The sequence below is a fragment of the Mesocricetus auratus genome, unplaced genomic scaffold, assembly GCF_017639785.1.
Source record: "Mesocricetus auratus isolate SY011 unplaced genomic scaffold, BCM_Maur_2.0 Super-Scaffold_100006, whole genome shotgun sequence".
Classification (NCBI taxonomy): Eukaryota; Metazoa; Chordata; class Mammalia; order Rodentia; family Cricetidae; genus Mesocricetus; species Mesocricetus auratus.
Window position 1 is genome coordinate 78,333,786 of NW_024429190.1, and position 22,347 is coordinate 78,356,132.

The 22,347-nt window shown below is 42.6% G+C and overlaps 1 protein-coding gene across 1 annotated transcript in view; it reads left to right on the forward strand.

Moving 5' to 3' along the window:
• The window catches only part of Pkd2 (polycystin 2, transient receptor potential cation channel), a 40,948-nt gene that overhangs the window by 10,935 nt on the left and 7,666 nt on the right, over positions 1 to 22,347 (forward strand). The window contains exons 3-9 of the mRNA XM_005076378.4: positions 7,048 to 7,181; positions 8,625 to 8,875; positions 11,359 to 11,583; positions 13,369 to 13,597; positions 16,798 to 16,965; positions 19,096 to 19,277; positions 20,422 to 20,542. Of these exons, the coding sequence (XP_005076435.1) occupies positions 7,048 to 7,181; positions 8,625 to 8,875; positions 11,359 to 11,583; positions 13,369 to 13,597; positions 16,798 to 16,965; positions 19,096 to 19,277; positions 20,422 to 20,542 (1,310 nt within the window). The remainder of the gene's footprint in view (positions 1 to 7,047; positions 7,182 to 8,624; positions 8,876 to 11,358; positions 11,584 to 13,368; positions 13,598 to 16,797; positions 16,966 to 19,095; positions 19,278 to 20,421; positions 20,543 to 22,347) is intronic.

The following is a 22,347-nucleotide window of genomic DNA, read 5'->3' on the forward strand; positions in this document are numbered from 1 at the left end:
GTTTATTCTAGAAATCTCTGGGTTGGCTTTTTCTTATTTTTCCTGTCAGTGCTACATCTTTTACTTTAGTTAGGTTATAGTTTTTGGAGGGAACATTGGTGTAAATGGTTTCTGACTCAACCCGCCTGACAGGATTTGGCGGCAGACAGGGCAGTCAGTCGCGGGGCATTTCTTGGGCAGTGATGGAGGCTGAGTCACCTGATCAGACACAGAAGATGGTTTCTAGGGCTTTGGTTAGGCTGACAGCAGTTTGTGGTGAGGGCTAGGAGCTAGAAGGCCTAGAAGGTTCCAGAGCCTCACTACTGTTGAGCCAAGCAGAGCATTGTTGCCACTCCTCTTCTTTCCCTCAGGGTCAGCTCAGGAGCCAGATCCAGGGAGAAGCTCTGTGGTGCCATCTCAAGTGGGCCTGCTCTGCCCTGTGTCATCACAGTGGGTTGTCTGGCTGGTTCCCCGCATTTGTCATGCTTGGAAGGAAGGAGAGAAGGAAGAAAGGAAGGAGGGAGCTGTCCTGTGCACTGCAGTGTAGTCAGACTTTTCTTTTTGGGCCACCAGCTCACAAAAAAATGACACAGAGACTTATTAATTATGAAAGCTCAGCCTTAGCTCTCATAACTTAAATTAACCCATATTCTTTAATCTATGTTCTTCCATGAGCTCGCCATTTTATCTGCTTTATGCTCATCTTGGTTATCCTGAGTCCGCCCTTCCTCTTCCCAGGGTTCTCTCTGTCCAGAAGTCCCGCCCATACCTCCTGCCTAGCTATTGGCCGTTCAGCTTTTCATCAGACCGGGCACAGTGACACATCTCCACACAGTGTAAAGGAATATTCTACAACACCACAGTTCTGTGTGCAGAGTTGCTCTTCACCCCTGGCTTGTTGCTCACTTCTGTTCCTCCTCTTTCTTACTTGGTTTTCTCATTCACTAGTTTGTCTTCATTCACCAATTCAGAGAACTTCGAGTTGATGACAACTACACCAGTTCAAACTTAGCACCATGTGTTTGTAGACAGAGTCTCTTCAAGTAGGTGGTATAGGTCTCAAGCTGGGCCAGTCATTGGTTGTCCACTTCCACAATTTCTGCACCACTTAAACCCCAGCACATCTTGTAGGCAGGACAAATTGTAGGTTGAAGGTTTTGTGGCTGGGTTCGTGTCCCAGTCTCTCCATTGGAGGTCTTGCCTGATTACAGAAGATGGCTGGATCAGGTTCTCTATCCCCCTTTGCTAGAAGTCTTAGCTAGGGTCACCCTCGTAGACTCCTGGGAGTTTCCATTATACTAGATTTCTAGTTTATTCCTAGGATGACTCCAATACCAGTTGTCTCTTTCAGTATCTCTTCCTCCATCCTTCCCCCACCTGATTCCTCCTGTCCCTGTCCCCCACCTCCACCTGTGATATCTGTCTTGTTTCCCCTTCTCAGAGAGATCTGTTAGTCCCTGCTTGAGCTCTCCCTGTTATGTAGCTTCTCTGACTCAGTGGATTGTAGCATGGTTATCCTTTACAGCTAATATCTACTATGAGCAAGTATGTCCTGTGTTTTTCTTTCTGTGTCTCAGGATGTTTTTTGTAGTTATATCCATTTGCCTGCAGTTTTCATGATTTTCTTTTAACAGTTGAGTAATACTCCATTGTGTAAATGTACCACATTTATCCATTCTTGGTTGAGGGACATCAAGGTTGTTTCCAGTTTCTGGCTACGATGAATGAAGCTGCTATGAACATGGTTGAGCAAATGTCCTTGTGCTATGATTGGGCATCCTTTCAGTACAAGCTCAAGAGTGGTATAGCTGGATCACGAGGTAGATTGAATCCCAATTTTCTCAGAAACTGCCATATTGATTTCCATAGTGGCTGTACAAGTTTGCCCTCCCACCAGCAATGGAGGAGTGTTCTCTTGATTGCACGTCCTCTCTAGCATGGGCTATCACTTGTGCTTTTGGTATTAGCCATTCTGACAGGTGAAAGATAGAGTCCCAGAGTCATTTTTGCTTGCATTTCCCTCATGGCTAAGGATGTTAAGCATTTCTTTAAGTCTATTGGTCATTTGAGATTCCTCTAGTGAGAATTATCTGTTTAGATCTGTGCCCTATTTTTTAATTGGACTATTTGGTTTTTTGATGTCTGGTTTCTTGAGTTCTTTATATGTTTTGGAAATCAGCCCCTTGTAGATGTGGGATTGGTGAAGATCTTTTCCCACTCTGTAGGCTGCTATTTTGTCTTATTAACAGTGTCTTTTGCCTTACAGAAACTTTTCAGTTTCATGAGGTCCCATTTATTAATTGTCCATCTTAGTGCCTGGGCTATTCGTGTTCTGTTCAGGAAGTTGACTCTGGTGCCAATGTGTTCAAGGGTAGCCTGTGTTTTAATGTATTTTGGTTTGACTTCTTTTGGAAAAATGGAAAATGAGGGGTTAAGAGAAAAAATGGCAGATGGAATATGTGTACATTACGCACATACACACTCTCTCTCACATACAATATCTCACACATACACACTCTCACACATTTACACACAACTCTCTCACACATACACACACTCATACTTACACACACACTCACACATGCACACACAGTCTCACACATATACACACACTCTCACACTTACACGCACATACTCTCACACACTTACACACACTCTCTCACACTTACACGCACATACTCTCACACACTTACACTCTCACACTCACACACACATACTCTCACACACTTACACACACTCTCTCACACTTACACGCACATACTCTTGCACATACACATACTCTCACACTTACAACTCTCTCACACATATACACACCCTCATACTTACACACATACTCTCACATACACACACTCTCACATATACACACTCTCACACGTACACACACTCTCTCACGCATGCACACACTCTCACACATACACACCCACTCTCACATATACACACTCTCACACTTACACACACACACTCTCTCACACACGCACACACATACTCACACATACACACACACTCTCACACTTACATACGCATACTCTCTCTCACACATACACACACATACTCTCTCTCTCACACACACACACACTCTCTCTCTCACACATACACGCACACACTCATACAGATCCATTACCTGATATCATATAAATATATGCTTGTCTTCCTTTGCAGTCTCCGTTTAAGTTTATATATTTCACACACTGGCGTTCAGTTCATTTCGAGAGTGAGTACCACCTTGCCAGTGGGTTTCCTCCACTGGGGCCTGGAAGACGTGTGTCTGTCATGTTTCCAGTTCACACTGTGCAGATGCCTTCCTTCACATACGCCTCTTAGTGGGCTTCATGAAAAGCTTTCAGGATTATTATGCTCATTTTCAAGTCCACACTCAGGAGGACTGGTTAATAGCTGTTCAAGATCCAGGGGTGCCAGCACTCCAGCACCGTCTGTTGTGAGCTCAGAGGCAAGGACTCTGGAGCCCAGGTGAGGTTCCAACCTAGACTGTCTGGTGTTGAGTACATGCCTACATGCCTCTGACATGTACTCACACTGTTCCTGCTCTGGGCATATGAAGAATGTTGCTCCTAGGTAACTGGGTCAGCTGTATCTTGACACAATTCAGAAACAGTTCTTGGTGCCCCAGCAGTTTTTGGCCTTCAGTGTTAGAAGCATCATTTGCTGATGTCCAGCAGGGGGTGCTATACACATAGTGGAGTTTCAGCAGCAAACACTAGTATCTGGTTTGAAGAATAAAGGGAGACAAAGGAGACACCTTTCGAAGGTGGTGTCTATACCATCTTTAGATGTGTATAATTTTAACCTATCCACAAATAGCTTCCAACAACAGCCAATAGGTAAGACTCCCCCAAAATGTTCTATATAAACCAGTACCCAAAGTCTACAACCTGATTTCACACGTAACCACCTAGCCATTTATTTGACTGCGAGGGCTCTTCCGTCATCACCCTTTTGTCCCTTGTGACTGGATTCACAGGCATTGCTGCCTAGGGCGGGGCACTTCTACCCATCCATCTGTGGGAGGTTAGTGGCCCGGCAGCACACTTTGTGAGGACATATGAGTCCCTCGTTTGGAGGGAGAGGTCACTTCTTGTTAATACTTATGTCTAATAACTGTGCCATTGAATGGATTAGAATTCCAGATCCTGAACTAGGATCAGTCTGGTGTTGGATGGGGAGTAGGTCATGTTTCATGTGAAGAACGTTGTTGTTATTCGAAATACATTACATCATAGAAGGGCAGGTGAGGGACTGGAAAATATTTAATATACTCTGCACAATTGCACAAAATGTGGGTCTCTGTTAATTTCTTGCTTAAGTGACTGTAGAGATAAACTCTCAAACACACTCATTTTGGATTGTAGAGATAAACTCTCAAACACACTCATGTTGGATTGTAGAGATAAACTCTCAAACACACTCATGTTGGATTGTAAACTCTCACACACACTCATGTTGGATTGTAGAGATAAACTCTCACACACACTCATGTTGGATTGTAGAGATAAACTCTCAAACACACTCATGTTGGATTGTAGAGATAAACTCTCACACACACTCATGTTGGATTATAGAGATAAACTCTCACACACACTCATGTTGGATTATAAACTCTCACACACACTCATGTTGGATTGTAGAGATAAACTCTCACACACACTCATGTTGGATTGTAGAGATAAACTCTCATACACACTCATGTTGGATTGTAAACTCTCACACACACTCATGTTGGATTGTAGAGAAAAAGTGTCACACACACTCATGTTGGCTCACCTTCCCAACATTTCTTCTTTAATAATCTTAATTTGATATGCTGCTTGACAGTAGTTGGGCAAGAGAGACAGACTTACCAATCATTTAAACAAAATTGGTTTAACACAAGTCATTACAGAATCACGAAATAGTCATCTGTGTGTTCATCACTGTGATCAAGAGATACAGAAAACAGATCCCTACCTCTTGAAGCCTTTTGTTTTTAGCAAAGTATAGGAATTATAGCATAGTACACCTGTAGTCATAATAATTCCAGCATAAAACAGTACTTGCCAAAGTGCTAAAAGCTTTAGTTTTCAAAATGTATGTATGATGTGTGTACGGAAGCAGGCATGCTGTGGTGTACATGTGGAGGTCAGAGCACTCCATTTTTCTTCTTTCACCTTTACATGGGTTTCCAAAATTAAGCTCAGGTTGCCAGGGATACGTGATAAGTGGCTTTCCTTATCGAGTCACCTTGCTGGCTTGGAAATCCCAAGTTTCTGATAAATGTTTTGTAGCACACCAGTTAGAAAGGAAAATCCAACAGTGCTGAACATTGCTTAAGTGCTGTTTTCCCTGTATCAAGTAGGTGTTAGTTATTCTTAATAAAGCACCCGTAAATCCTATAGAGGAGCTACTTACCATACCTCACAAAACAGGAGTCTGAAGCTTGTAGAGTAAAAACAGCCATTCAGGAAGTAAGAAACATCCAGAAATGCATCTCTACTCCTCCGAGCTGCTATGCTGCCTCCTCCATGGTCCATTATTATGATCCATGAGGGCCACCAGTGGGACCATAGCTTGGATCACAGTTTCCCACACAGGGTTTGATTGACATGTTGGAGGCAGAGTAGTAATTGTAGCTGGAGTTTCTTTCCAGCCTGGTCCCACAGCCACTTTGCCCCAAATAAACACATGGGCAGTATATTAATTATAAATCTGTTGGCCGGTGGCTAGGGCTTCTTACTGGCTAGCTCTCTTAATTATTAACCCATTTCTATTAATCTAAGTATTTCCACATGATCTTATCTTACCAGAGGAGGATCCCTACCAGTTCTCTTCCTTGATTACATGGCGTCTCCTTCCACGACCTCTCTGCCTCTCTTCTCAGCATTCTCCTCGTCTGGTAGCCCTGCCTGTCTTCCTGACTCTACTGTCTAATCAGTGCTTTGTTCATCAACCAATAGGAGAAACATATTTACAGAAGGCCATCCCCCATCATCTCCACTTTTCTGTTTAATTAAAAAGAAAGGCTTTAACTTTAACATAGTAAAAGTATAAATAACAAAACAGTTATCAAGTAAGAACTATAGTTAATATTTAGTCCATTAACATTTGGCAAAATTTAAAGAAAATATTCTCTCATCTTTCCTATCTTTGTGAGTCTAAACTTTTATGTGTAACTTACTTTTTATATAACTAATGAAACCATAACCATAACTATCTGTCTTCAACTTCGTCAAAGACCTCAGAAGGATAATATATAAACTCTAGAACTGACAGAGACATCTCGCTGCCTGGACAATCACCCAAAGTTCCTCTGTAACTTTGGAAAATCTGTCTTCAGCCCATAGGCCATAGTGTGTCTGGAAGAAGTTATACAAAGGGGCCATTTGTAAGGATGTCACAGGTTAAGGGACCAGCAGAGGAGAGCCTGTTGGGAACAGTTACCTGCTGTAGGCATAGGTGACAATAGAGGGAGCCGTATAATTTTCAGTATGGATTCTTCTAACAGCTGTGGCCAAGGCTGAAGGATCCCCTGCCATCTTGCATCCGGATAGTCAATGGATGAGTGTAGGGCTCCAGGGGACATCGACCTGCCTCCCCTGATGCCCAAAGGGACAGCGGTCTCAGGTGTTGAAGTCTGTAGAGGTTAGCCTTGGAACTGTGAGAGGGCAGGGATGGAGAAGTGGTCTGGGAGAACTAAGAAGGGGTTGGGGGAGTAGACAGACAAGGTAGACTGGGGGTTCTGAACGCAGCACACTCAACAGCTGCAAGGGCTGACCCAGGGGACAGTAGGAAGTCAAACAATACCCACATCGGAAATCAGTTCAGTACTCAGTGTTGGGCCTGTTTTGTTTCACGTAGGCCAGGATCGATGCTACATATTTCTTATATAAGCAGAGAGATAGGGAAAATCTAGAGTGTTGGTGGGAGAGGGAAGACAAAGTTGACAGGTGACTTATGTGAACACTGATCTATTCAAAATGCACACCCACCAGAAACAGGCCATTCACGGAGGCTTTCAGCTGTGCACGCGTGCGTAGATTCCCTCTTGATGTTCACTCAATTCTTTCTGTCTTCCAGTGACCTATGGCATGATGAGCTCCAATGTGTACTACTACACGCGAACATTGTCACAGCTTTTCATAGAAACCCCAGTGTCTAAAACAGAGAAAGCCAACTTTAGAACTCTTTCTTCGATGGAGGACTTCTGGAAGGTATTTGCAAATGACCAAAAGTACTGGTACTTCCCGTCTCCCATAATTATTCATTTGGTACCATAAGTTCAACTCATGAGTGTCTTCGGAGCTGTGAGTTATATTAAGTCGGTTAGAGTTTCTTGTCCTTTCTGTATTTATTGAACACTGAAAGCACTTTGCACAGAATATTTTATACCCCTATTAATTCCTATAGTGGTCTTATCAGGTACGTACTAATATGTGTGCCATAGCTTATAAACAGGGTAAGTGAAATTCAGGGTGCTTACCTATGGTCACATGGCTGGAGAAGAAAAGACCTGTTTTGTTTGTTTTAATGTTTTGTATGATTGCTGCTTCTTTATAACCTATTGTTCTCTCATTCATAATTCTGTAAATGGTGACAGAGACTGCCCTCTGACACAAGTCCCAGGTAGGAAGTTTGGGTGTCATACACTGCTCTACTTTTTGTGATTCGTGTCTTTGTTGATAGTGCCATGTGCCTTCAGCTCCCAGAATATGTCCAGCTCCTAATAAGACATGGACATATTTCAAAGCTCTGCAACTGTAAAGTTCAACTTAGCCTCCTCCTCACTTCTAAGCTCCACCTGGCAGGCAATAGCAGTGAGTAACACAGTATGGTGATTCAGCCAGTCCTGGTGGCACTAAGAACCTAGGGATATTGGAGAGGAGATTTAAAAGGAAGTTATCGTTTCTCCCAGGAGAAATAGTATGAGGAATTCTTGTTAAACCCTGAAGTCAGAGCTCATGGTTTCAGGCATAGGAGAAGCTAGGCACTACAACCTTTTAATGCATAAGAACACTTGTTGTTAAAACCCACAGTTGTGCAGTACTGACGTTTGCCCTGCTCAGTGTGGCAGGTCTCTGTGGATGCCCTGGTAGTGACTGCACGGAGAGATGCCTAGATCTGTTCTCCACTAAGGAAGAGCCTTTCGTGCAAGCATGAAACTTCTCACATGCACTATCCCATGATGATGGATGCCAAGCCACAAAGAGTAGGGGTAGGATTGAAAGACTCCATGTGCAGCAAAATCCAGGTAGAAAAAGATCCAGTAGGAAAGGTAATTGACATTCTTACCTTTTTTACTCTAGAGTTACGGTGATGTAGGGTACTGTTTTTCTAAGGGAAAGTGAAGTTCATGGCCTTTATGTATCTATGAAATGTGCTAGTCTCCATTGTTAGTCACAGCATAGAAATCAGAGTACACTGATACTGTGTCAGGTGCCTGATCTGAAAAGGGTTCCCAAATGTGGGAACCCAGCTTAGAGAATCCTGCACAAGGCCCCACACCTAGCAAATGGCAGTAAGATCCAAACCCAAAGCTTTGTGACAATGTGACCTACACTTATAGATTCAAGGGCTTGGCGACGTGTAACCATACGCTCCAGACAGAAGCCAGCCGGCCTCGGAGTCTGGATCTTCCCCAGCATTCTTTGTTTCAGTTCACAGAAGGCTCCTTCCTGGATGGGCTGTACTGGAAGGCACAGACGGGTAGCCGCACGCAGGCCGACAACCGGACCTTCATTTTCTACGAGAACCTGCTGCTAGGGTTGCCTCGTCTGCGCCAGCTCAGGGTCAGAAACGGGTCCTGCTCCATCCCTCAGGACTTGAGACATGAAATTAGAGAGTGCTATGACGTCTACTCCGTGAGCAGTGAGGACAGGGCTCCGTTTGGACCACGAAACGGAACAGCGTAAGGGTCTGCGACGCGTGTCCAGTGGTGGCATCCTTTGTTCGTTCATCCGCAGACAGCATGGGTCAGGCTGACCTTTCTCCTTGTTTTCTCCCGTTTCCTTTCTCTTCCCTTTTGGTTTCTATACGCACATTTCAAAAAGACTGAGCTGTCCAGCATATAACCCGAGAAAAAAAGTGATCCCAGCCTTGAGAGGCTTTAGGATGCTCAGTGTTACTTCTTTAGGACAAATAAGATTGTCCCCTAACTCACTTTAGTAGTTCTTGCAAATATGTGTTTGTTCAGAATGTAAATCTTTTAAAGTGCAGACTTAGGGGTACTGAAGCGATGGCTCAGTGGTTAAGAGCACATACTGTGCTTGCAGAGGACACAGGTTTGGATCCCAGCACTCTTCCCAGAAGACTCGCAACCACTGGTACCGCCAGTTTCAGGGGATGATCTTATGTCCTCTTTTGGCCTCTGTGGGTGTGGGCATGCATGTGGCACACATGATCTCTCTCTCTCTCTCTCTCTCTTTCTCTCTCTCTGTCTCACACACACACACACACACATTCTCTCCCTCTCTCATACACACACACTCTCTCACCCACACACATTCTCTCTCTCTCTCTCTCTCTCTCTCTCTCTCTCTCTCTCTCACAGTCTCTCTCACACTCTCTCTAACACGCATTCTCTCTCACACACAAGTAAATAAATAATATATAAATAAAGTGAACCTTTAAAATGGATTTCCTACTCTGTTTCTACTCTTTTTTTGTTGTTGTTGTTGTTGCTTCTCATTACTTCCTCTCATGTTTATTCCCCTCTCTCCAGAATGTGATTGCTGGCATACGGATCCCTGTGACTTACTGCAATGCCCCTCTTGTCTACAGTTTTCATGGGAGCCCCTGAGGGGTGTAAACCTCAGTCAGTCATCAGAGAGTACGGTGGGGACACGGTGGTACAGGCTATGTGGACAGACAGGTCTAGTGTGGGTTTTAGATTCTTAAGGTAAAACACATGGGGATCAAACAAATTAACTAAGCCTCAGGGCCCCCCCTTACTAAACTGAGGCCAATAACTGAGGATTCACTAGGAAAACAAATGGAAATGTTTTTCCAACCACACCATTTTTTTTTCATTTCTGTCTCCTCTTCTTTCTTTTTTTTTTGTTTTTTGTTTTTTATATTTTATTTTCCAGTTTAAATTTAGATAAGAAACGAGGTTGCTTCACAAGTCAGTTCCAGGTCCCTCTCCCATTCCCTCCCCTCCTCCCGTGCCCCCCCCTCCAAGCCCCCCTATCCCCTCATTCCCCCAGGGAGGGTGAGGCCCTCCATGGGGGTGTCCATAGTCTGTCATTTCATATAGGGCAGGGCCTAGACCCTTCCCCAAGAGTTCAGGGTGAGAGTGCACTTCACATTGTTCTATGGGAGTCCAAAGTCCGTGTGTATACTTGGGATGGGTACTGATCTGCTGCCCAAGGCTCAATAGATTCCCTAGGCCTCCTCACTGACACCCAGATTCAGGGGGTCTTGATCAGTCCCATACTGGATTCCCAGGCTGATGCCTGGGATTCAAGAGTTAACCTTTGTCTGGTCAGCTGTTTCTGGGGGTTAAACCAGCCTAGTCTTAATCCCTTTGATCATCAGTCCTCCCTCTCTGTTACTGGCTTTCTTGAGTTCAGCTCAGTACTTAACCAAGGGAGTCTGCCCCTTCTTCGATCAGCCACTAAATGAAGTTTCTGTTTCCCAGACTCTCTGGCCATAGGATTGTAGGCTGGCACTCCCCAGATCTATGTCTAAAATCCATATATGAGAGAGTACATGCCATGTTTCTCTTTTTGTGACTGGGTTACCTCACTCAGGATGGTTTCTTCTAGTGTCATCCATTTGCCTGCAAATCTCATGATTCCATTATTTTTTTCTGCTGAATAGTACTCCATTGTGTAGATGTACCACATTTTCTCTATCCACTCTTCGGGTGAGGGACATCTAGGTTGCTTCCAAGTTCTGGTTATTACAAATAAAGCTGCTATGAACATAGTGGAACAGACATCTTTGTTGTATGAATGGGCATCTTTTGGATATATGCCTAAGAGTGGAGTTGCTGGTTCTTGTGGTAGGTTTATTCCCATTTTTCTGAGGAATCTCCATACTGATTTCCAAAGTGGCTGAACCAGTTGGCACTCCCACCAGCAATGGAGGAGTGTCCCCCTTTCACCACATCCTCTCCAGCATAAATTGTCATTGGTGTTTTTGATTTTAGCCATTCTGACAGGAGTGAGATGGTATCTCAGAGTTGTTTTGATTTGCATTTCCCGGATGGCTAAGGATGTTGAGCACTTTCTCAAGTGCCTCTCAGCCATTTTAGACTCCTCTATTGAAAACTCTCTATTTAGTTCTGCAGCCCACTTTTTATATATACTTTATCCCAGCAGGCAGCAGCTGTCTTCCAAGTTGCGACAAGTCTCTCACTACTTTGATCTGTTGTTTTAATTTGATTAGGTGGATCTACACGAGTGAAAAGGACTTGAATGGGAGCAGCCACTGGGGAATCATTGCCACCTACAGCGGAGCAGGCTATTACTTGGATCTGTCCAGAACCAGGGAGGAAACGGCTGCTCAGATTGCTGGCCTCCGGAGAAACTTCTGGCTGGACCGGGGGACCCGAGCAACTTTCATTGACTTTTCAGTGTACAACGCGAACATTAACCTGTTCTGTGTGGTCAGGTGTGTACTGTGGACTCAGCCATCCTAATTCTGGGTAGTTACGTGCACATCCGTGTCTGGAGATGAGCTAGAGAAATCCTTGCAGCTGGCTAAGGGAGGATACCAAGAATCAAGGCTGAGATCAAGGGATGGGTGGTAACTGCAGGTTCGGTGAGACTGATTTTGGAGAAGGGATTTAAGAGCCTGTGGTGTTATGGCATGGAAAGGACCTTAACTCTGGACAAGTTTATCCCATTTCTAGATCCTGCCCTTTCAAAGCACTGTTGGTAGGTTTCTGTTGTTCTACTTGTTTTTTTTTTACCATTATCTTCAACCATTATAAGGATAGTAACCATCTATCACCATGTCCTCTGGCTACCAAACCTTGTCTCCTCTCCCTGAGTCTCCCCACTTTTGTGCATAAGACTTGTTCATGACACATCAGGTTCCATGCACAGACTGATGCCACAGCCACTGTTGGAAACTGTGACAAAGGTTCTGTTGCCTCATCTTTCTCTGCATTCAATAAGCTGGTCCTGGACATGTGCTGCCGGTTACTGTTTTCGGCTGTTTGGATATGTCAGAGGATGAAGCAAGTTTGCATTCAACAAATAGACACAAGAAACAAGTCGTGTAGCGCTGTAAATAGTAAGTGCTATTTAAAATAGACTGGAGCAAGCTGACAGTTACTTGGTGGTGTTTGCCTGGCATGTCACGTCAGCAGCACCCCAAGGCCACTCCCATTGGTCATCTGCACATACATTTCCACAGGAAGAGAGGACATGTTCTCAATATTAGTATTCTGCAATAATTTTCACACTGAATTCAACTCTGATTTAACAGGCAATTAGACTTTGGCAGTGTTTGCTGACCATAACACCTCTTTAAACCAAGTGATCTTTCTAGAAATGGATGAGAATTGATCACAATTGCATTAAGCTTTTCATAATGATGCCAGTGTTATTTGAAGAGGGTTCTAATGGACAGGCTCCTCTGACATACTAGAAAGTGTTTGCTTTCATTGTGTCTTCAGTGGGTTGTTAGTTTGATTGTGTTTTTTCACATCCTCCCTAGAATTCAAAGATGGCCCCATCAGGGCAATCACTCCATTTCTTTCAAAGTTCCTAGGTAGCCTCCGTGGTACAGAGAGGCTGTGACACACAGGGGCCACTTACTGAAATGGGATCCATTGCTTTTAGAGTTCTCCTGGCTGTTGCTAGTGCTTGACATCAGAGAGGGAAGCTGACAGTGAACTGACAGGAATTCCCATTTTCCACAGTCCTGGCTTTGCCTTGGCCACTGCTGGAGCCTATATGTGTCTTAGGAGCTTGGGTTCTAGGTTTGGCCACTGTCTTGTCATGGAGGACATCGTGATACCAGGCATGTGACTGGGGGCTTTTGAAACTACAGAGTTAGAGACCCGCTTTCTAGTTATGTGGAAGGTCATTCTAGCTCCTCAACCACTGAACTTTGGCACTCTGACGCCTGCATAGTTGCATAGTGGAATCTGGTAAGAAAAGTCTGCAGTTCAGTTAGGAATATAGTAAAACTCAATGCTAACTGTGTTAATATAAAAGAGGGACAGTCTTATTCCAGACAGCAGGTGGGTGTTGAGTGTCCTAGATATAGTCTTTCAAGGGTAGCAAACTAGCAAACTGAAGAGCTAATTAGATGTTACATAGTTGCTGAATAAATGTTTCATAGTAACAAGTTTCTACCCTGTGGTTTTCACCTCATAGTACACAACCTACCCGCTTTCCTGATTCCATCATACATTGTTACTTCAATTGTTCTTTTTCAATGCAGGTTACTGGTTGAGTTCCCAGCAACAGGTGGTGTGGTGCCCTCTTGGCAGTTTCAGCCTGTAAAACTGATCCAATACGTCACAGCTTTTGATTTCTTCCTGGCAGCCTGTGAGATTATCTTTTGTTTCTTTATCCTTTACTATGTGGTGGAAGAGATATTGGAGATTCGGATTCACAGACTGCACTATTTCAGGAGTTTCTGGAATTGTCTGGATGTTGGGATTGTTGTGGTAGGTTGGAGAGAAATGCCGACGGCTCTGCTGTGTCTCCTCTCTGTATTCTAACTTCCCTGCTGTCTCTTCTCATCTCCTTTCTGTATTCTAGCTTCCCTGCTGTCTCTTCTCATTTCCTCTCTGTATTCTAAAAGCTAATTTGCAGTCCTCAATCTCCGTGTTGGGGATCTGACATTTCTTGTAGAAAAATCTCAACTTTTCTTTTACATTAACTCTGTGTTAACACTTTTTATTCTCACTTTGTATGAGAAACCTTCCTGATTATGGTGTCGATGTTTTTATTGAGCTTACTGACTTAATCACACAACTTAGTAGTTAAATTTGTCTTGGGTATGTCATATAAGATTTATAGGATAAGACTGTGGGGGTATTTTCTGCTAGTGAACATCATTTTTTTGTAAGTATCAAATTATGACAAGAAGAAGCAGCCTAAAGATTGTTTAATGCAGAAAACACCCTGTAGTTTGGAACTCCTTTCACACAGCCTAGAGGGAACAAAAGTTAAACTGTACCCATCATTCGTATCCACTGCTTTCTTCCTGAGCCCTTGGTGTACAAATTCATTTTTTCTAAGCTTTTCCTATCTCCATAGCATATCAGCTTTTGCCTTATATTTTTAACTTGCTAACAGTGTGCCTAGTTGGCACATGTTTAAATATTCTTTGGGCGCAGCTGTGCCACATGTGTCCTTGCTTCCCACTGTCTCTCCCTTCCAGATTCTCTCTCCAGGACTGCATTCACCAGCGAGCATTCTCCCAGCAGCCCTCTCCCTGACAGTATTCTTTTCTCATTCCAACTTACAACTGCTTGGCGTTTGTGAACCACTTGTTAAATCTTTATCAAGTATTGCCCATTAGAATTTGTTGATACAATAGCGAACATGTTGTTTATGTGTGAAGGAACAAATACCTAAGACATGAGGAAGAACCATGTGGACATGTACTGCATGGCAACTGTGGTATTATGGGAAATGATGGTAATAATAGTGATAGGAAAATGGCTTAGACTTTAAGACCAATGTGTGTTTGGCACATTCCCAAGTAGTTCTCGCAGGGGAAGACTTGTGAAGTCCTTACACCGACTCTTGTTTGCTTCACTCCCTTCTTACTGGGCCATGCACCTGTGTGCTTCAAAAAGTGCCTCCACTTGAAATAAAAGTTCGAGACCCACGGCATGCTGGTACCGCTCTCCCCACATGGTGTTCTTGTAACGTCACACAGTTCACTCACGGCGACTTGAGTCACATGTTACTAAAGTGTTAATGCCAAGCAGTGTTAAAAAAAATTAGTACTAAAGAAAATAAGAGAGACATCAAATTTGGAAATTATTTTTCAGAACAGTTATGTATTGGTGATGGCAGAGTACAGACCACATACATTCAAGTTATTCTAGGAAACAATGTTTGGAAAGTTGCAAAATTGCCTTTTGGCTTGTATGTAATTATATTTAGGTTACTTGTTAAAAAAAAGAAAGAAAGAAAAAAGAAGTGCTATATGGTGATTAATGACATTGTTTTAACCAAGTATTTTCCATATCACCAAAATTAGTCAACATTTAACATTTTAAATCTTGAATGCTGTTCAGTGAAAAAAGTTAACTGTGTACCCTAATTCGTTGGATGTGTTCAGTTGTGGTGTGTGCTATAGGTATAGCACCTGCATAGACCTGCATAGAACTAAAAAGGTACAAATTAGAATTATAACTTTTAACAATTGACTATATTGTTATTTAACTATGTAGACTATAAATGTGCAGTACATGTTACAAAAATATTGTTAAAATCTATTAAGAAAAGTATATAGTATTATAGTTCAGCGGTTCATGTTCATATTTCATATCAAACCCATTTGTTTATCATCTGTTCAAACCATGAATATGCTTTCTAGCCACCCAACCACCCGTAGATTGTCAGGTTTTCTCCTACTCCAGTGAACTGTATCATACACACTTTGGGGTCCCTTGGGCTATTGGTTGCTTTTCTTTTTCTTGCCCATAGCCATAGCATTGTGTGAGCCTCTCTTTGAAGGCCTATTTTCTCCAGTTTTTAATTATACTTTAACTTACGTGATGCCAGGACTTAGTTCAGATACTTGGGCATTTATGGAGATCGCCTATGTTTCCTTTAGAAGATTTGCTGTCTGTGTAGAGGGAATGGCAGCCTTGCTGGTGCATCTTGTTCCTCAGAGACAGGAAAACTCTGAAAGAAGGCCAGAGTGTTTGTTTTATCCAGCTAAAATTTAAGTCCACCTAAAAAAGCTCAACATCAGGGAATCACATTGAGATTGTCCCCTGTATTTCCCTGTTTTGTTTCTCCTGAAAAGACACTAAAGCCTCCAGGCTTGTGCCAGTCAGCTAGCTGTTTGTCCTAGCCAATTATCTTTTGGAATTACTGAGGGGAAAAAACCTTTAGAAGTCTAAGTTCAAATAATGTCGATGACTTAGCTTCACTGAGGGAAAATAGTCATCTACTCAACAAAGCTATCCTACTGCATACTGAGCTGTGCTCCAGGTCTTAGAGATACAGGGATATACATACAGTCAACCCTCTGCCCTCCTAAAGGTCATGTTCTGGTTTGGGGAAGAAGGTCTTTTGTAGATAGAAATGAGAACTGCAAAGAAAAAAGTAGGAGTGATTTAACATACAAATACTCGAAAAACATCTCTCTTCTCTCAATACCTATTTTGGAATAGGGAAGTCAAGGAAATTCAATGTGTTAATATGATGCTGTGAGATCCAGATAAAAGATTATTGGATTTGCTCAAACAACAAAAGGGCTCCTTCGTCCCTTTAAGCTACATTCTCAGAGCTTCCAAGAGTGCAAAGAAAATCTGAATACCAGCAGGAGAAGGTGTAGGGCTCACTAGAAAGTCTTCCTGCATGAAAAACAGGATTATGAGTCTGCTTCCTTAGCTGTGATGGGCAGAAGGCCTTCCTTTTTGCATGTGAGCTTATTTTCATATGATCTCCTCTGTGTATATACATGTACACACCTGCACATCTTTTTAGTTGTTCTGTCCCGAAGGGAATGTAGGCTGTATATTGTTTTCATATTTTAACTGATGACTTTGATGAGTGGTACTGGGTGAGTAATATGATCAGTCCTCAAATTCACACATCAGTAGGGAAAACTAGTCATTTTAAGGTAGATTATTTATTTCTAAAGTGTTGTAATAAATATAAATCTTATGTCTTCCAGTTATCCATAGTTGCTATGGTGATTAACATTTACCGAATGTCAAATACAGAGGTTCTACTACAGTTTCTCGAAGATCAGAATACATTCCCCAACTTTGAGCATGTAGCATACTGGCAAATACAGTTCAACAATATAGCTGCAGTCATGGTATTTTTGGTCTGGATCAAGGTAAGTTATGTCACTTTCTTCATTTTACTGTGTATGTACTCATTAACATGAATCACACAGGCCATTGGAAGACATGGATTTGCCTTTTTGGCCAGGTTGACATGGCCAGCCAGGGTTGTTGCATGGTTTGCATCACGTAGATGGCAGCTTCTGTGAAGTTTCCTGTAACTGTTGGTGAGATGACGTTGGCTGCCTGGATACTTTTCAGATCTGAGGAAAGTCTGCCTAGCTGAGACTGCATCAGAGCCTCTCCTGAACAGTAACTTTCTCATTCATCCTCTTTGTGAAATCAGGGCGCCTCATGGACAGTGAACACTCACAGACAGTGAGCCCTTACTCTGGACTCACTTCTTTAGACCAGGCTGGCCTCAAACTCACAGAGATCCAACTGCCTCTGCCTCCTCAGTGTTGGGACTAAAGACATCTGCCACCATCACCTGGCCTTATATTTTTAATATAATTATAACTTCACTTTCCCCATCCCAGTAGTCAAATTTTCTCGATGTGTTGCTAATGGCGACTGTTTTAGGTCCTCAGAAGCAGCTCCAGGGAGGGTACTTACCAACAGCTCTGACACTGTAGGGCTTGGGGCTGACCAAAAGTGTGGACCTCACATTGAGCTTCTCACATCGTCATTCACTTATTGCTTGTTCAGGAGAGACCATCACCAACACATCAAACTTTACCCTAAAATTAATAGGAGTTAGAGTTGGTGGAGTTGCTCAGTGGCAGAGGCCTTTGTCTAGAACATGTGAGGCCCTCGGTTCCATCCCAGCGCTAAAGAATGAGTGAATAAAAGTAGGAATCTCCTTAATAAATAATGGAGATTTTTTTGTGTGTGTGTTCAGGAGCAGTTTGTAAAAGACCATTAAGTGAAATTCTAGAGATTTCTCTCTTACTGTGTATTTCCAGTTACTGTCTTCTATTTATTGCATTGCTTCCCAAACATGACTCTTGGATTCTTCCAGGCAGGAATTACGACCCCCAGTTCTTCCCGCCCTATGCTCCCCACACAGCCTTCTACCCTGAGCTGCAGGCATCTTAGCAGGCATCACCCTGCCACCTGGGCTGCCAGCTACCGTCTCCGTGACTGGACTCAGATGCTTTCGCTCTCGAGCATTGGGTTTACAGTCAGGCGCTTCTGGCTCCCAGTCTGTCTAGTGTCTAGGGATAAAAATACCAGTCAGGAAGTCCTTGAAGATTCGAGGCAGTTAGCCAAGGTTACCCCTACCTAGTGGTGCTCAGCATGTGACAATGATGCACAAAACTATTTTCTGACTTATTTCTTGTTACTGCTTTTTTTATTCCTCTTTCAGTTTATTCCTATGGGGGACATTATCCTTTATTTGTCAGTGACATTTAAGCTTTTTTTTTTTTTTTTTTACTATAAAACATGAGGCAGAGCCGGGCGTTGGTGGCGCACGCCTTTAATCCCAGCACTCGGGAGGCAGAGGCAGGCGGATCTCTGTGAGTTCGAGGCCAGCCTGGTCTACAGAGCGAGTTCCAGGACAGCCTCCAAAGCCACAGAGAAACCCTGTCTCGAAAAACCAAAAAAAAAAAAAAAAACAAAAAACAAAAACATGAGGCAGAAGCTTTGTTCTGCTAACTGTTACATCCCCAGCCCTGAGGACTGTGTCCAGTATGAGCTAGCTACTCAACAAACACTTTTTGAATGACAAGCGAGGTATTCCTAGACTTGAAAGAGACCCCTGTTTTCTCTACTATGATAAATATAAATTATGCAATACCATTTCCACCATTTTACATGCATGCTTCAGAAGTACACAGCCTGATGTTGTATCTATCACTGCTGGACATCACCAAACGTTTTTGTGATCCCAACAGGAAATGCCTATAACCCGACTTGTCAATTTTCCATTGTTTTTCCTGTCCCAGTGAGTTTGGCTATTTGGAATTGAGTTTGGCTATTTGGAGTGCCTCAAATAGATGGAGGCATGCAAACAACATTTGAGGTTTTTGCATCTGCCTTATTTCACTTAGCATGCTCTCAAAGTTGACATAACAACGAGTAACAAATTCCATTCCCTCTTATAGTAGACTTCCATTCCCTGTATATGTAGAGCACATTGTATCATACATTCATCTACTGACATTGTCCCTCTTCTACAGCTCTTCAAATTCATCAGCTTTAACAGGACCATGAGCCAGCTCTCCACAACCATGTCTAGATGTGCCAAAGACCTCTTTGGTTTCACCATAATGTTCTTCATCATTTTCCTGGCGTACGCTCAGTTGGCATACCTTGTCTTCGGCACTCAGGTGGATGACTTCAGTACTTTCCAAGAATGTATGTAAGTGTCTATGAAATGAAACAGAAAAGTTTTTTTCTATAAATGTATGAAATTATAGATATAATATTTTTAGATTTTTATTTTAAAGTAAGTTAGAGATGTCATAGCATTCCTAACAGTAAAAATATTATTCTTGTCACTAGTAAATGTTAAAAATAAAGACATGTGGATTTATTTCTTCTACAAATATTGTCCCAGCAAAGAAATCATGATGTTTGGAAATGTTGATTTTTAGGGAAGCAGCTTTCAAGTAGTGAGATAGAGTGGAACCACTGTAGAAAAACAGCACTATTCAAAAGACCAAAGTCTTCTCAGAACCCAGCCCAGGTGGGAGTTTTAAATGGCTGTTTGCAGGGGAGGCACACATGGGTGGAGCACGTTAGCCCTGGGTCCCATCCCAGGGCTCGGTCTTTCCTCTCCCTCTCCCACATAAGGAGGCCATTTGCCTACATTCTCATTCCTCTTCAATATTGTTGCCTTGTGTCTTAAATTTCAACTTCTAAGAGATAAAACATATTTCTAATATAGTAGAAGAAACTAAAAGCAGTTCACAAATCTTCAGTCTTTTTCTGGTGTCCCCACAATATTCTGAATTACAGTTATTTGCCATTCACGAAGTTACTAGGTAGTGAGGGAAAGGGTCAATCATAATAATGGAGTTACTGTCGTTTTGTGAATGGAGATTTCTGGTTAATCTTGCTATTGATGAAAGTCAGGAAAGGAAATGATGTCACTGACGGTGTCTAGCCATTATGATCTCACGTTGAGTGACTGTGAAAATGCTTTGAACCCTACAGTTTTGACCATCTTTTAATATGTGTTTTGCCACTGTCTTTATTTAAAGATATTTTAATTTCAGACCGACCAAGCATGACTATTATAAGCATTTCAATTACAAATCATCTAATAATCAGGTTGAATATTAAGTAGAAATGACATATATGAAACCATATTATTCTAAAAGACATCATCAATGGATAATACAAGTAACAAGACATTCCCAAGGAGGTCGGCAGTTTTCAATTTCTTGGCAGCTATCTCAAACTTCCCAAAGTGTCCCAACATATGAAATCATCCTTACTAAATGTACATCCGCAGCTGGACACTGTTTGGTTTTGTGTTGTGTTCTCTTTTGTTTTCATAGCTTCACTCAGTTCCGCATCATTTTGGGTGATATCAACTTCGCAGAGATTGAGGAAGCTAACCGGGTTTTGGGACCACTTTATTTCACTACATTTGTGTTCTTTATGTTCTTCATTCTTTTGGTATGTATATATGCATATTTTTTTTACAGCGAGGTGATTTAAACTTCATGCTCATAAATCACCACCTTCTCTTTTCTCTCGTGCTTTGATCACCCATCATTTTAAGTAAACGCATGGCAAACAGAAAAGAAATGGTGGCTCTTGAAAACTTACTGTTTCCGTTTCCATTACAGTTTTCGGACAATAATTTGTTTTTCCTGTGGTCTTCTAGTCATCTGTATAAGTGTGTCTAACCACTATAAAAATAATTAAAGTGCAGATTTGTCAAGTTCCTAGATGGTGCTTTGCCTCAGCGGTCTGTCGTGCTTGCCTGCCTATGCAGCACAGAGTCACTACCTTTTAGTCACTTGCTAGTATGACTTTCCATTCTTCCCTTTTCTTTGAGAAAATAGGACCTTTCAAAGTAACTTAGAAATAGGATGTCAAGAGTCGTAGCTGAGTGAGTTATCACAAGTCAAGGCTAAGATAGTATTTCAACTTTCTCACAGCCCAAAGACCTATACACTGCTAGAAAGAATTTGCATAAATTAAATTTAAAGGTGGTATGTAGTGAAAACTACAGTGTGTGCATTCAGTGATGTGTTATACAGTTGAGGGAGTCGTGAAAAGGAAATTAGAACTTGAACTTTCTCTGATCCTGTGACTTTGCGGGTAAAGCTGACATTGTTAAATACACCTGAGCAGCTGAAGCCAGCTACCAGACAAACAAACGGCACGCAGGTGGCGCATTTGATTTACTAGGTGCAGTGCTTTGAGAATGGGAATATTCATTACTACGGGGAGGGGAAATGTCAGGAAAAGTAACTGACATTGGTGAGTGACAGCAGCTGTGATGGTTACTACTCAGAACTATCACTGTTAGGACCGGTCCTGAGCACTGCATAGATCATCTCACTACCCAACACAAGCAGTTTTAAAGGGGGTACTGTCACCTTTTCTATTTTATAAACGCAAAGCCAGGAGCTAGCTAGGGAAATGGCTCACTGTGTAAAGTACTTGCTGTTCAAGCTTGAGGAATCAAGTTCAGATACCCAGCCTCCACGGTGGTTCAGAGATGGCAACCAGCCTATAACCTCAGAGCTCAAAGAGGTAGAGACAGGATCCCTTGAACAAATTGGCTAGATAGACTAGCCAGGGAGCTCTGGTTCAAGTGAAAGACCCTGAAAGATACATAAGGCAGAGCGAAGTGAGTTGGGACAGCATCCATGTGACTTCCACACACACAACCAAACACTTGTGTTATACTGGAGTCTCAAAAACGAAAGAGTTAATTATATTTTTAAAAAGTCAAATACGGTCTTAGGAGATGGTTGATTGGGTAAAAATGATACTCTGCAAACATGAGAACCTGAGTTTGCATCTCCAGCAGTCAAGTAAAATGCCAGAAATGGCTGCATGTACCTTCTGGGCACTGGGAGGTGGGTGTTGCTGGTCAGCCAACTTAACCAATGAGTGAGCTTCAGGTTACTGAGTGACCCTGTCTCAAGACAATGAGGTAGAGACAGTAGAGAAGACACTTGCTCTGGCCTTTGAGTGTGCACTTGGAAGTGCACATGTCACACACACATATGCATTCACCACAACACATATACACAGGTCAGACAACACGTGTGGGCCATGCCATGTTTGCTGAGGTGGAAGCTGGATCAGGCTGCCTGTATCCCTGGTTCTTGTACAAGTGAGGAATAGTGTGGAAGTTCCTTGCAGAGGGAAAGCATCTACTTGAAGAGTGAGCGAGATTCCTGAGAGAGTTCCATGTAACAGGCTTTCCTTCCTGGTAAGCTTAGATTCTGGGGCTTGTGATT